This window comes from Saccostrea cucullata, unplaced genomic scaffold (genome assembly GCF_032062105.1).
Source record: "Saccostrea cucullata isolate Sc308-1 unplaced genomic scaffold, CSIRO_AGI_Scuc_v1 ctg1073, whole genome shotgun sequence".
Classification (NCBI taxonomy): Eukaryota; Metazoa; Mollusca; class Bivalvia; order Ostreida; family Ostreidae; genus Saccostrea; species Saccostrea cuccullata.
In genome coordinates this window covers 103,763-116,179 of record NW_026926768.1, presented here as the reverse complement: position 1 = coordinate 116,179, position 12,417 = coordinate 103,763, and the positions used below count along the sequence as shown (strand labels likewise).

The following is a 12,417-nucleotide window of genomic DNA, read 5'->3' as shown; positions in this document are numbered from 1 at the left end:
AATTACCAAAATGCCGCTTATACGCCAGAGGTGTTATTTACGATATATTTATTACGAATTACATGCCGCTTATGTGCCTTCTTTACTTGTCGTTTATATATCAGTCACTGTTTAGGAAACATTGGCCCTGGGAGGAGCAGTGGCCAAGGTTTGCGAAAAGTTCATCTAAGTTGGTCTCCAGGTAGACTTTTTCTTGTAACAGCCGTACCATTTGATATTAAGTGATCCTTTTGTAGGACAGCTGCAATAGAAAGAAAAACACAGCGCAAAAATCTATTCGAATAAGGGTTGGGTGAGGAGGGTATTTTTCTAAATATCTAAATTTGCAAAAAATTATCCTTTAAAATTGCACCAACCTCATTCATATAGTCTGTGAATGAAAAAGGATTAACGGAAGTTGACTCAGGGGGAATAACTCTAATTGATTATAGGGATTATAGGCGGATCTATGGATTTTGTAATATGGGAAATTAACACTTTCTTCGATAAAAGCCTCCAATTCGAATAGAATTGGATGTGATATTATCTCAGAAAAGTGTAACGCAAACAAATGGTAACTTGAAATTAATTTTATTAAAGTGTGGCGATATTATGGGCACGGCTGTTATTTAGTTTCAAATGCAAAACAAACAATATCATATGGGCAATGGGCAGCCAAGACAAGAGCATGCCCCAATCAAATGCACAAACAACATTCAACATCAAAGCAAATCATATATCAAGGTCATTACCAAAGGTCAAAGTTCATATAGTGGTAAGTCAAAGTTCATACAACATCAAAAGTTCAAAGTTCACAACATCAAAGTTCAAAGTTCACCATATATATATATAGAAAGCATTGACCCTGGGAGGTGCAGAGGTCAAAGCTTACAATATAATTACCAAAATGCCGCTTATACGCCACAAGTTCCCTGAGATGAGGATCAGAATGAAACTCATCCAGGGAACTCCGCCACCATGGTGGGGATAGAGCGGCATATACGAACAGCCGTACCCAGGACCCTTGCTAATTGGGAAAGCAGGATTGACCATGGGCAACGATAGCCTCAAGTCCCCCCTGGAGAGAGTTAAGAAAAATGTTATTCCCCAACGAGGATAAGTGTACCCCATCCTGTAAAAATAAAGCTGGATCAGGTTTAATGTCTGAATGGCGAATTATTGCGCCCCCAGATTGCAAGACAATTGCAGCTATACCAGAATTAACCCGTTTGCGTGCATTTTCCATAGCTTTTAAATTTGCTGAATAGCGCCATTGGAGACGCGGAAGTATAAATGACCATATAATCCTACTGTTTCGAAAGTGATTCCTTAGAAATAAAACCAACTGCTTTGCAACCACCCTTATTTTTCTGATCGATACATTGCCCAAGTCATTCCCCCCACAATGTATAAGGATGAAATTAGGTACAGGGCCCACCTTTCCAAGAGTTCTAATCTTTTGTTTAGTTTTACTTAACTGGAGGCCACTATAACCCTGCCACCACAGTGAGATGTGTTTTCTTTCTAATGTCAAATTTGTACCACCTGGTCTTAATACAGCTTCCAAAAAGGCGTGCTTGATTATTGATGAACCCACCAACCATATTGTCTGTATATCTAAAATTAGATTAAAACTTTGGTATGCGAATGTAGGATTTGTAAGAATCAGATTTCCAACGACCAGATCTCTGAATGTCATGAGTTGAAAATCCTTTTAACGCGAGATCAGTACTCGCGCCGATACGAAAAGAGTGAGATTTGTATCCTGAGATACCAGGCAAATTTAGGTGCTTTACTGCCTTACAAAGTACCCCCGTAAATTGATATCGTGTGAGTGGGGATAAATCGAAGTGTCGAAATAATGTACCTGAACCCTCTGGACGGATGCTGACGTATTTAGTAATGAGCTGATATGGACATGCTACACCACCCTGCTTATCTATTTGAAGTACTGTGCCTTTACCTAACTGGTCCGTTTTCGAATACCGGATAGTCAGTAAGAGAGATTGCGTTTCGTGATTAATGGACAAATTGTCGAATTGAATTGTGTTTTGTTGATCACCTTCTCTTGTATTAACTGTTAATTCGCCAACTCTTAAAAATCCATGAAATGCCAGGGAAAATGCAGCCGAGAAAAGAGCTGTTTCAAAAGCATTGGTACATATTATGGGCAGAACTTGAATAATATTTAGCAAAATTGTTTTCGTTATTGGCAGTCTAGTATCTACTTTATGTCTCAAACGTTTCATGCCCTGCAATAACTTTGTAACCAAGAACTCTGGGGTTGGATCGTGAACACTCTGCAATTTACAATAAAATGAAATGGCAGACAAGTATGACCTCACGGTACCATATGCGAGGCCGGATGATGATGAATGCAAAACGAATTGCACGACTGAGTTTAATGTAGGGGGCCATGGCGTGCAATCAATGAGTCTACATACTTTGTAATATGCTGCCATTCCAGCCCGATGAGATTTATGTGTGTTTTCAGATACTGAGGCGTCTAAAAGTTTAGCAAACTCAGACTGGAGATGATGTTGCGGAAAGATAGGGGCACTGGGCAAGGGTGTTCCCTGGCATGTGGAGCTGCTTGTCGGAATCTGGCCCACTGCTTACGAGAAATTGAATCAGCAACTACATTGTCTTTACTTGGTATGTAAACTGCACGAAACAGAATATTATAATTCATAGAAGCAAGGACAAATGGTCTAAGTAGTTTCATGACCCGCTCTGATTTAGAAGTGAGTTTATTTATTATAGCGACTACAGCTTGATTGTCTATATGGAGAATGATCTTTTTATTAGCGAGTTTGTTACCCCATAAATAGACGGCCAAGACCACCGGAACTAACTCTAAAAAGGTCATGTCTTTAAGTAGGTCATTGGACGCCCAGGTCTCTGGCCAAGGGTAAAAACACCATTCCCCTTTGAAATAAGCACCACATCCCAAGTAAGACGAACCGGAACTATCTGTGTAAAAATTAATGTTGTTGTCTGACGTCCACTCAATATCTAAAAAATACACAGTCCCATTAAATGATTCAAGAAAATTAATCCACATGTACAAGTCCTGACGCATTGATTGAGTTATCCTTATGTGATAATGTAATTCTGAAACTCCTATTGTAGCATTATAAAGCCGACGCAGAAATGCCCTACCTGGTCTTATGGCTCTTGTAAAGAAATTCAGTTTACCTAACACAGATTGTAATTGTTGGAGTGTCATCTTGCGTTGAACAACGAGATGGTGTAAAATACCCTGTAGCTCTAAGCATTTTGAATTGGGGATCTTAACTAGCATATGATAAGTATCTATCTCAAAACCTAAAAATGTCATAACCATAGTAGGGCCTTCAGATTTGTCCTCGGCAATAGGAACACCTATATCATCGCAGACGTCTTGAAAATTCGACATAAGATCTTGACAGGAATGGGCATCCCTCCCAGCAAATATAAAATCATCTAGATAATGATCCATTGTTGATGTTTTAGAACGCTGTATCGTAGCCCACTGCAAAATTGTAGAAAAATCCTCGAAAACCTTACACGAAATGGAGCACCCCATAGGTAAACATTTGTCTATGAAATAATTACCCTGAAATTTAAAACCCAGGAGATCAAAATCGCCGGGAAATATTGGAAGAAGTCGAAATGCGGATTTTATATCTCGCTTACCTATGAAAGCCCCCTTCCCTAATTTAGCAATCATCTGAATCACTGAATCAAAGGATGAATATTGTACAGCAGTTTCACAAGGATCTATGTATGAATTTACACTACTAAACTTCGGGAAAGAGAGGTGCGTTATTAGACGCCAGCCCAAATTATCCCCCTTCGGCACTAGCCCAATTGGAGATAACCTAAGATTAGAAATTGGTATTTTCGTGAAAGGACCCTGTATCCTCCCCATTTCAATTTCTTTATCGATTTTCTCTTTAAGTTCATTAGGATGATCGTCCGCGGATTTCAAATTATTACATTGAATTGGTAATCTAGGCCCATGATAATGAAGTTTAAACCCTTGAGAGAACCCTTGGATTAGGCGATTTGCTATGATTCTGTTAGGATAGTGGACGAGACATTTTTTAAGGGCGTGTACATTAATAGGCGTTGAACCTAGACGCCATAGATTGCGGGGTGCGGAATCTTGGTCTTGAGTAGGTGGGGCGCTGGGTGTTGCTGCTGGAATACCCCCTATAATTGGTATTTGCATTGGTTGAATACCCCTTATAGTTGGTATTTGCATTGGTGGTTTGTGGACGAAAACTTGACTGTCCATAGAATTGACCACTTGAATTTTGTTGGCGAAATATTTGTGCGGACCCAGTGTTTGAGGCTTGTGTAAGGCAATGTATCTGTGGATGGTTACTACCACATCGAATACAACTGTGTTTATACATGCATGGGAATTTGTCACAAGATCCCTTGTAATTGAAATTGAAGCATTTATCATTATTGGTTTTGGGTGCATTTGTTACGTTACAAGCGGGCCCAGAATGCATATACATCAACCATAATTCCGAGTCAATTTCACCCCAAGAAGACACAGGATTTTGCTCTTTGCGCAGCCTAAACTGCGTATCATATTCTTTCCAAGATATAGCCCCCCTGCTAACACCCATTCTTACGGTCTGTATGTACTTAAGTAGGTCAAGAGTCTTGGCGGGATGTGCACTCAAGTACACACTTGCAAATATGAGCATAAGGTCAGTCCATTGCTCAATATTTTCTACCTTTTTTGGGTTGGCATCTTTATAAATTATCTCACCCATACTATTCATAACTAATTTCTTTTCATCAGACCCTGATTTTGGTGTTACCAATGTGGCCAAAGCAATATACTGCCCACTAATAATACGTTGTTTGACTGTGCTAGAAACATTCATACCAATCATATGTATTGATGGGACAGGAGCAGGGGTGGTACCAACATCTGTTGGAGTTGAGATTGTTGCTCCAGAGGTGGTCGGTGCAAAGGATGGCCCTGCACTTGTCGTCAACATGGGTTGCGCTTCCGCCACAACGGAAGTTGATGGAGCCTGGGTCGGTGGTATTGGTACATGTACTGGACATCCTGCCGACGCCGTCGACGAGTACGTCTGGGAATTCACAGACACCGTAGCCTGACTACCACTTGGCTGCTGTGTGGCAGTCGCTGCTGGTTGAGCCATTCTACGCTTCTTAGCTCTCGGTGGCATCGTGTTCAGAAAAGAAAAGAAAATTCTTTATTTATATATATATATATATATTATTTTTTATATTTGTAAGAAGAAATTTAAATTAATTATCTCCTCATTCTCACATGCTTTATTATTTCTTTTTATAAAGTTAGCCTAATTATTTATTTATTTATTTATTTATTATTATTATTTTTTTATTATTATTATTATTTTTATTTTTATTTATTTATTTTATTTTATTTTTATTTATTTATTTTTTTTTTTATCTCCCCTTGGTATGGAAATCTGAAACGTGTCGGATCAATTTATAAAACAAAGAAAATTTAATTAAGCCAAAGCAATATGATATAAATCCTAACGATCAAGATAATTGACTTAATAATCATTATATCTTATCACATACTTACATCATATAATCTGTTTTAATGAAAACTTATATAGATACAACGTGGTCGGCTAATACAAAATGGCCACAACAGACGCTAGAAAAAATTATCATTATAAAATCAAGGATCATCGGGAAATCATGAAAAAATACTCCTAAATTGATTGCAGCAAACAACTACCAAATAGATAACAAAAACATCCATATGTATTATACCCATTAACTATTTTTCTAAATATCTAAATTTGCAAAAAATTATCCTTTAAAATTGCACCAACCTCATTCATATAGTCTGTGAATGAAAAAGGATTAACGGAAGTTGACTCAGGGGGAATAACTCTAATTGATTATAGGGATTATAGGCGGATCTATGGATTTTGTAATATGGGAAATTAACACTTTCTTCGATAAAAGCCTCCAATTCGAATAGAATTGGATGTGATAGTAGTTGAGTGTAACATTGAAAATTTTCACCCCTCGAAAACCATTGTCAACCTCGGCTGCGCCTCGGTTGACAATGGTTTTCTTGGGGTGAGAATTTTCAATGTTACACTCAACTACATGCAATATTTATATAGTACTACATGGAGCCTAATACATGTACTACAAGTGTCATCAAAAATTCTTGATTACTCAGCTCACAATCTGCATTGCTTATATTAATTTTGAGTGTGATAAGTTGCTTCTTTTTTGTATTAAAATTTTATTATTTTGTACTATACATCGTATCTTTTTGGTTTTTTTTTCAAATTTCTCTACTTCAATTTTTCTTAAATGTCAAGTTACCACAGAGTCTGACACATATGTTTCACTTTGGGATATTTTATGTAATGGTTATAAGCCGAAAACTGTCCATTATGTCAGATATTAGACTCTCCTCGGCGCTAACGCGCCTCGGGTCGTCTAATATCTGACATAATGGTCAGTTTTCGGCTTATAACTTACTTAAAACATTTCAGTAATGGTTATAAGCCGAAAACTGTCCATTATGTCAGATATTAGACGACCCGAGGCGCGTTAGCGCCGAGGAGAGTCTAATATCTGACATAATGGTCAGTTTTCGGCTTATAACTTACTTAAAACATTTCACCACTGTCGAACACTTCCATTGTTAACTTATCGGACAGACACAGGTAAGGGCTCGTTCTGCTTGGATGACTACCTGGCACTGTTCATCAAGTTAGGCCAAAGAAAACCAGTTTTGGTTTTTCTTCTGTCTTTATTAATAGTAGGAATCATCGAGGGGTGTTTTATATCGTTAAATATGAACATTAACTTTGTTTAGTCTTATTTATCCGCATTGCGACATTTTTTTATCTATTAAAAATCAGTTCTACTAAATTCTTTACAATTTATTCATATTACAACGCAACGGCCATGGATGACGACGTACATTTTAATTTTGAAAAAAAAGACCTTCAGAATCGGGTGTTTTGACGATGCCATTTATCGATTACACCAAGAACTCAGTTCAAGAAGCCTCAGTTCAAGTTTTTACTGTGAAATCCGGATATATATTCTTTTGTTTCGGATTTGCAAGAAACAGTTTCCCGTTAACAGGTTAACCATGTTAACAGGTAATTTTTGTAAAGCAATAGAATTTGTAAAGCAATAAGAATTTGAAGGATTTTACTCAAACAACTGTTTAAACATTTCTATTAAATTGGGAGATTATTTCTGATGTATTTCTTAAAAATGCAACACTTTCTCTTTTGTGTGCAGGTTTCGAATTCGGAAGAATTTTACTACAGCCACTCCTTAAAACAACGACAGATACTCGCTCAAACGACGCAAGACTAGGTGGACAAACGGTCATAAATCACCGGACGAGATTACAGATTCCGCTGGAATTTTGTGAGCTAAATTTTGTGCTAAATGCGGAAAAATGGATATTTCGATAAACAAAAAGTCCAAGGTTGTAAGAAAACACATGCTTCTCATTCATCCTTTGTGTCCATTGGATTCTATATATGTTCCGTGGATGAATCATTGTGAAATGAATCTATTATATTGCAATGAATTCGAACGGTGAATTTAGAAAATTTCTGATCGGAGCCATAAATGCATCTACAATAATGAATCTGAGACATTCAATTCACTGGATTATTTGTGCCATTTTCAATAGGATTTTTTGTGAAATATTGACATTTAACGCTACTAATTTCCTACATTGTTCATATTAAATTAGTTTTTTGATTTGTCATTGATTTTTAGTGTTGTTTACTTATTTGCCTCGCCCTTTGTTCTCATTTTAACGTTACCTGTACCTGTCCAATAAGTCGAATCTTATTGGACACCTACAGTAACTTATTGGACGGGGTGCAGGACAATAACAAGTTTATTGAACCAGGTTTAACAAAAGATGACGTCACAAAAATGTTTTAAGCAGCGATATATCTTCATTATCAGCATACGGGGATAATATCTCTGAGTTGATTCGATATGCTCGAGCATGCTCTACGTATGAACACTTTCTAAAAGGAGGTAAGCTAATGACAAACCAGCTGAAAAAACAAGAATATGTGCAGTCTCTTCTCAAGTCATCATTTTGTACGTTCTATGGTCGATACAATGACCCTGTCAGTACTCAGCAAATAAAATTTTTCATTAAGTCAAAGTTCTGACTGACGATTTTCATTCTATATCTGCCATAATTTACAAACTGAATTGACGACGGATTTTCCCATAATTTCCTGATCATGACAGTGAACACACAGCGGGATTGACCGCTCGGAAGGGGAGGCTCACTCCTCCATAACACTTGATCTCACCTCTGATATCTTATAGGTCCGTGTTTGCCCTGCTCGAGCCATGATTTGTATTGTGTAATAGTTTTTTGAGGTAAGACAATCGAAATTATGAAGGAGCTGTCACAAAAAGCTTACTGACCTCATATGCACTTTATTCCACCTTGGATTTTCAATACGTGTACTTATTTGATGTTTTTATCATAGATCAGTATTCCTTATGTGTTTTTTTGTTTTTGATTTCTTTTCTTTGAAATCGATTATGTTTGGTTATTTTTTTAAACATTCATCAGATTAAAGAAAACATACCGGTATCATGAAATCAGAGGGTAAGTATCATTTTATCAAATTTTGTTTTTCTTGATATATCTCAAAAAGAAAACTGAAGTATATTTCATATAGGACTATTAAGAGAAGTACTGACTTTTATAGTTGACGGTTTACTTGGTCATTTAAACTTTTATTATGTATGGAGATATATAATTGATAATACATAAGAAAACCTTTCTAGTCGTCGGAGTAATGGGGTAAGGGGCATTAACATGTGAAGGTCGGGAGTTGAGGGAAGGGTGGTTGTCGTTTTCTTCAAGGACAACTTATATATGCATTGAAAAAAAAAAACGTTCTTTCGTTGAATTTAATGTTGAGCTAAATATTTATATCGTAAAACAGCTTCAATACATTGTCCTAGGGTTAATGTAAGCCGTCAACTGTAAAAGTCAGCGTTCCTCGCAAAAGTTCAATAATGTTATTATAGGTGCAATAATTTTAAACAAAACAGTATAGTTTAACTTACGTCATTAAGGAAACAAGTTAAGCGTAATATCTATGGATGTTTATTTATCTGAAAATATTAAAAGACACAACTTAATACCACACAACCCCTAAATGAAATACGAGGGTTGTCCCAAAAAGTCGAAGACAGGTAAAACAGTTTTGTTTCTCTTTGCTTTATTAAATTTCTTTCCTTGTCATAGCAAAGAGTAACATTTTATGATCATGCACTTCAAGTTTCATGATGATATCACATCTTATAAGAAAATTATGAAAAAAAATAAAGAAAAAATATAAGTGTACACCGGCGCACGAAAGCAAGCGTAAATTACGTCTTCTATAACGTCATGATATCTTTGTCTGCTTCACTAGAGGGTATTAACATTCAATAATTTTTTTAAGTGATAGACCACTCTTGCTTAACGGACATATTTAAATTCACTACTGTCCGTTTGTTTCTATTTTAATTATTTTTTTTTAAAGCAGATTCAAGTTTCAGTCGAAATTTAATTGAACCTCATTAGAGAGGTTAAGCATTTGATCGTGTACGTCTACTTGTACGTGTAAACCCATCTTCCCAAGTCAAGAGTTTCTGATCCGCTCCGCTCCACATAAACCCTTGACCGAATAGGCTAAGTTTGACGGGGTTAGAAATGCGATCTCTGAATTGCCTCATGCAAGTTTTCATGAACCAATCAAAATCATTGTTTTATTTAAACTGAAACTATATCGTAAACAGAAAAACACGTCAGTTTTAGTCCCAAGGATAACGTATTTTTCATTAGATAGCCCTTTTAAAGGTTTTTCTCAGTTTTGTAGTTGAGTTATATTGAATTTATTACCGACTACCAATATTATCTCGAATTCGTTGTTGAATTCGTTTACTCTGATTGGCTAATAGCAGAGGTCAGGAGAGTTCAAAATATGTAATCTCACTAGATGGCGTGACAGTAAACCCCGTCAAACTTAGCCTATTCGGTCAAGGGTTTATGTGGAGCGGAGCGGATCAGAAACTCTTGACTTGGGAAGATGGTGTAAACCTAGAAGTGATTTTACACGTACGCGTAACTAATGTCGTGTTCTGTTTAACAAATTGACCGTGTACCGGTACGTGTAAAACGTCATTTCAGCAAGGCGCTTTACAATCCACTTGTATCAAATAAATATATGACTTGAAATAAAAGAGATACATTGGATGTTCGTAATAAACTCTCAACTTCATATTTAATACCCATTAAAAAATAACTATTCCGTAGCTTGAGTTTAAGAAGTACAAGTTTTCACCTACGTGTACTTGCGAATCTACACGTTGTGTACAACTTGTAGAATTACGCGGTATGCAAAACTGATGACGTAAATCGCATTAAATTAGGGGATTTCCCTAGCTGCACGTACACGTAGACGTACACGGTCATCTGCTTAACCTCTCTATTATCTTAAATAAGTTCAAAGAAGTATATAGGTGGCAAGGCTAGTCAACTAAATATATAAACTACCGGTACCTTTGTGTTAAGGCCTTTCCACCCTTACCTCACAATTTTAGTGGTTCAAAGCACAAATTCTGCATTTATTTTCATTTAGTGTAGTTTAAATTGACCAATTATTGCAAAAAAGGTATAGGTTACCATGTTATTTAGGACGGGAGACATATGTAAGCAGAGGTATATGTCAACATAAAAAAATCGTACATTTTTTGTAAACAGTAATATAAAAATCAGGTAAAAACTGGTTCAAATGCATGATTCTAATGCTGAAAGTTCCAAAATACTTGCTATACGCGTTATAAGAAACTATTGAATTTTGAATATCAGGGAAACTAATTCACATTTAAAGTACAATAAAGAATGAAGATACTTTGGAAGGAGTTATTGCCCTTGTCAATATTTTCTAAATATTGAATAATTGATGAAATAAAGAAATGTACATCTTTTAAATTCTTTTACTTGAAAATATTTATCAGCACATCTATTGAAAAGCATATTTTTCTAAAAGATATTGTTCTACTGGAGATAAGTTTGAATTAATAACAGTTTTGGAAAAACCTATGACATCATACGAGGATGGAAATACCTTAATATCTGATTAACAATTAAAAAAAAAATACTTCTCTAAGTGGCGAAATATTTATAAAGAAAGCACAGAAACATTCACTTATAAGAAGGGCACTCACTTCTTCCGAGCCTTCGGTTTTTGGTTGATTTTGAGGTCAAAAGTTCAAAGTTTCAGTTAAGAAATACATATGGAAAACAGATATTTTGATTATCATTTTATTTTTTCTCTAAGCTTTATGAAAGGTTGTTATATCCTGTAAAAAAAAGAAGCTCGGTTAATCAAATGTGCTTTTCAAATTCATTATCGAAACGAAACTGTTCATACAACTTGAATCTCATCCTGATTATAAAAATTACACTCCTCCCTTTTGACATTTGATCCCTACCAAATTAATTTACTTAGTACCTTAAATCCAATTATTTTCAGATTAATTTTTGGCTCCGAGAGAATCAAATCACACACAATGTGAGTATCCTTATAAAAGTAATATTTTTGCACACATAAGGAAAAAACATATGAATATTAATGGCACTAAATGAATGAGTCGGTGTATTAAAAAAAATGCCAATGAAATGAAAATAAATAAACTTTTAAAATTCGTTCAGTAATAATGGTCTTATTCTGATCCATTATATGCATGTTAATTTCTTCATCATTTTCTGTATTAATATGAGAAAGAACTAAAAGTATACAAGAAAGTCTTAATTTTAAACATATTTTACCAATGCAAAGGTACACGTATACAAAATGTAAAAAAAAAATCATGTCAATACATGGCAGGCGCGTAGCCAGCATGGAAATGAAGTGTACTCAGAAAACGGTCGGGGGTCTGGGGGCCGCCCTGAGGCCCCCAGTGGGTCTAGGGCAAAGGCCTGGTGGGGGCCCAGGGGGCGAAGCCCCCGGAAGCTCCTGGATTTTAAGAAAATTTTCAGTCATTTTCTCGTAAAAGAAATCACGATTATATCACTTTTCTCGAGCAAACACTTAGCTATAAGTTATACTGCTTCCATTGATACTTCGGGAAGAGAACGATAATTTATCAAATTAATTTACGCACATATAGGTATTAGAAAAAAGTTTCCAAGTGTATCAAGATAAAACAGAGTAGCAATTTCAATATCGTTATCATCAGTTGGAGTTTAGATATTACAAAATATAAACGGGGGTGTTGTTGTCTTTTGATTACCTTCATACATGTATTTGATAGCTGAAACGATTCGAGAATGCTTCAATTATAATATAATTCTTTAAATTGGTAACATCAGTAAAAGAAGCTATATTATTATTTATTTTGTTC

The 12,417-nt window shown here is 35.8% G+C and overlaps 2 protein-coding genes across 2 annotated transcripts; both read right to left on the bottom strand.

Moving 5' to 3' along the window:
* Window positions 1-1,006: 1,006 nt before the first annotated feature.
* On the bottom strand, window positions 1,007-2,482 carry LOC134272609 (uncharacterized). Its single transcript, XM_062754825.1, has one exon. The coding sequence runs from the start codon at window positions 1,676-1,678 to the stop codon at window positions 1,007-1,009; it is 672 nt and encodes a 223-aa protein (XP_062610809.1). The 5' UTR covers window positions 1,679-2,482.
* LOC134272608 (MAP kinase-activating death domain protein-like) lies at window positions 2,209-5,223 on the bottom strand. The gene is made up of 3 exons (XM_062754823.1): window positions 4,871-5,223; window positions 2,424-2,590; window positions 2,209-2,277 (listed from the first exon to the last, which is right to left on the bottom strand). Exons 1-3 carry the CDS (start codon window positions 5,178-5,180, stop codon window positions 2,209-2,211), a joined length of 546 nt encoding a protein of 181 aa, XP_062610807.1. The 5' UTR covers window positions 5,181-5,223.
* Between the last annotated feature and the right edge of the window lie 7,194 nt (window positions 5,224-12,417).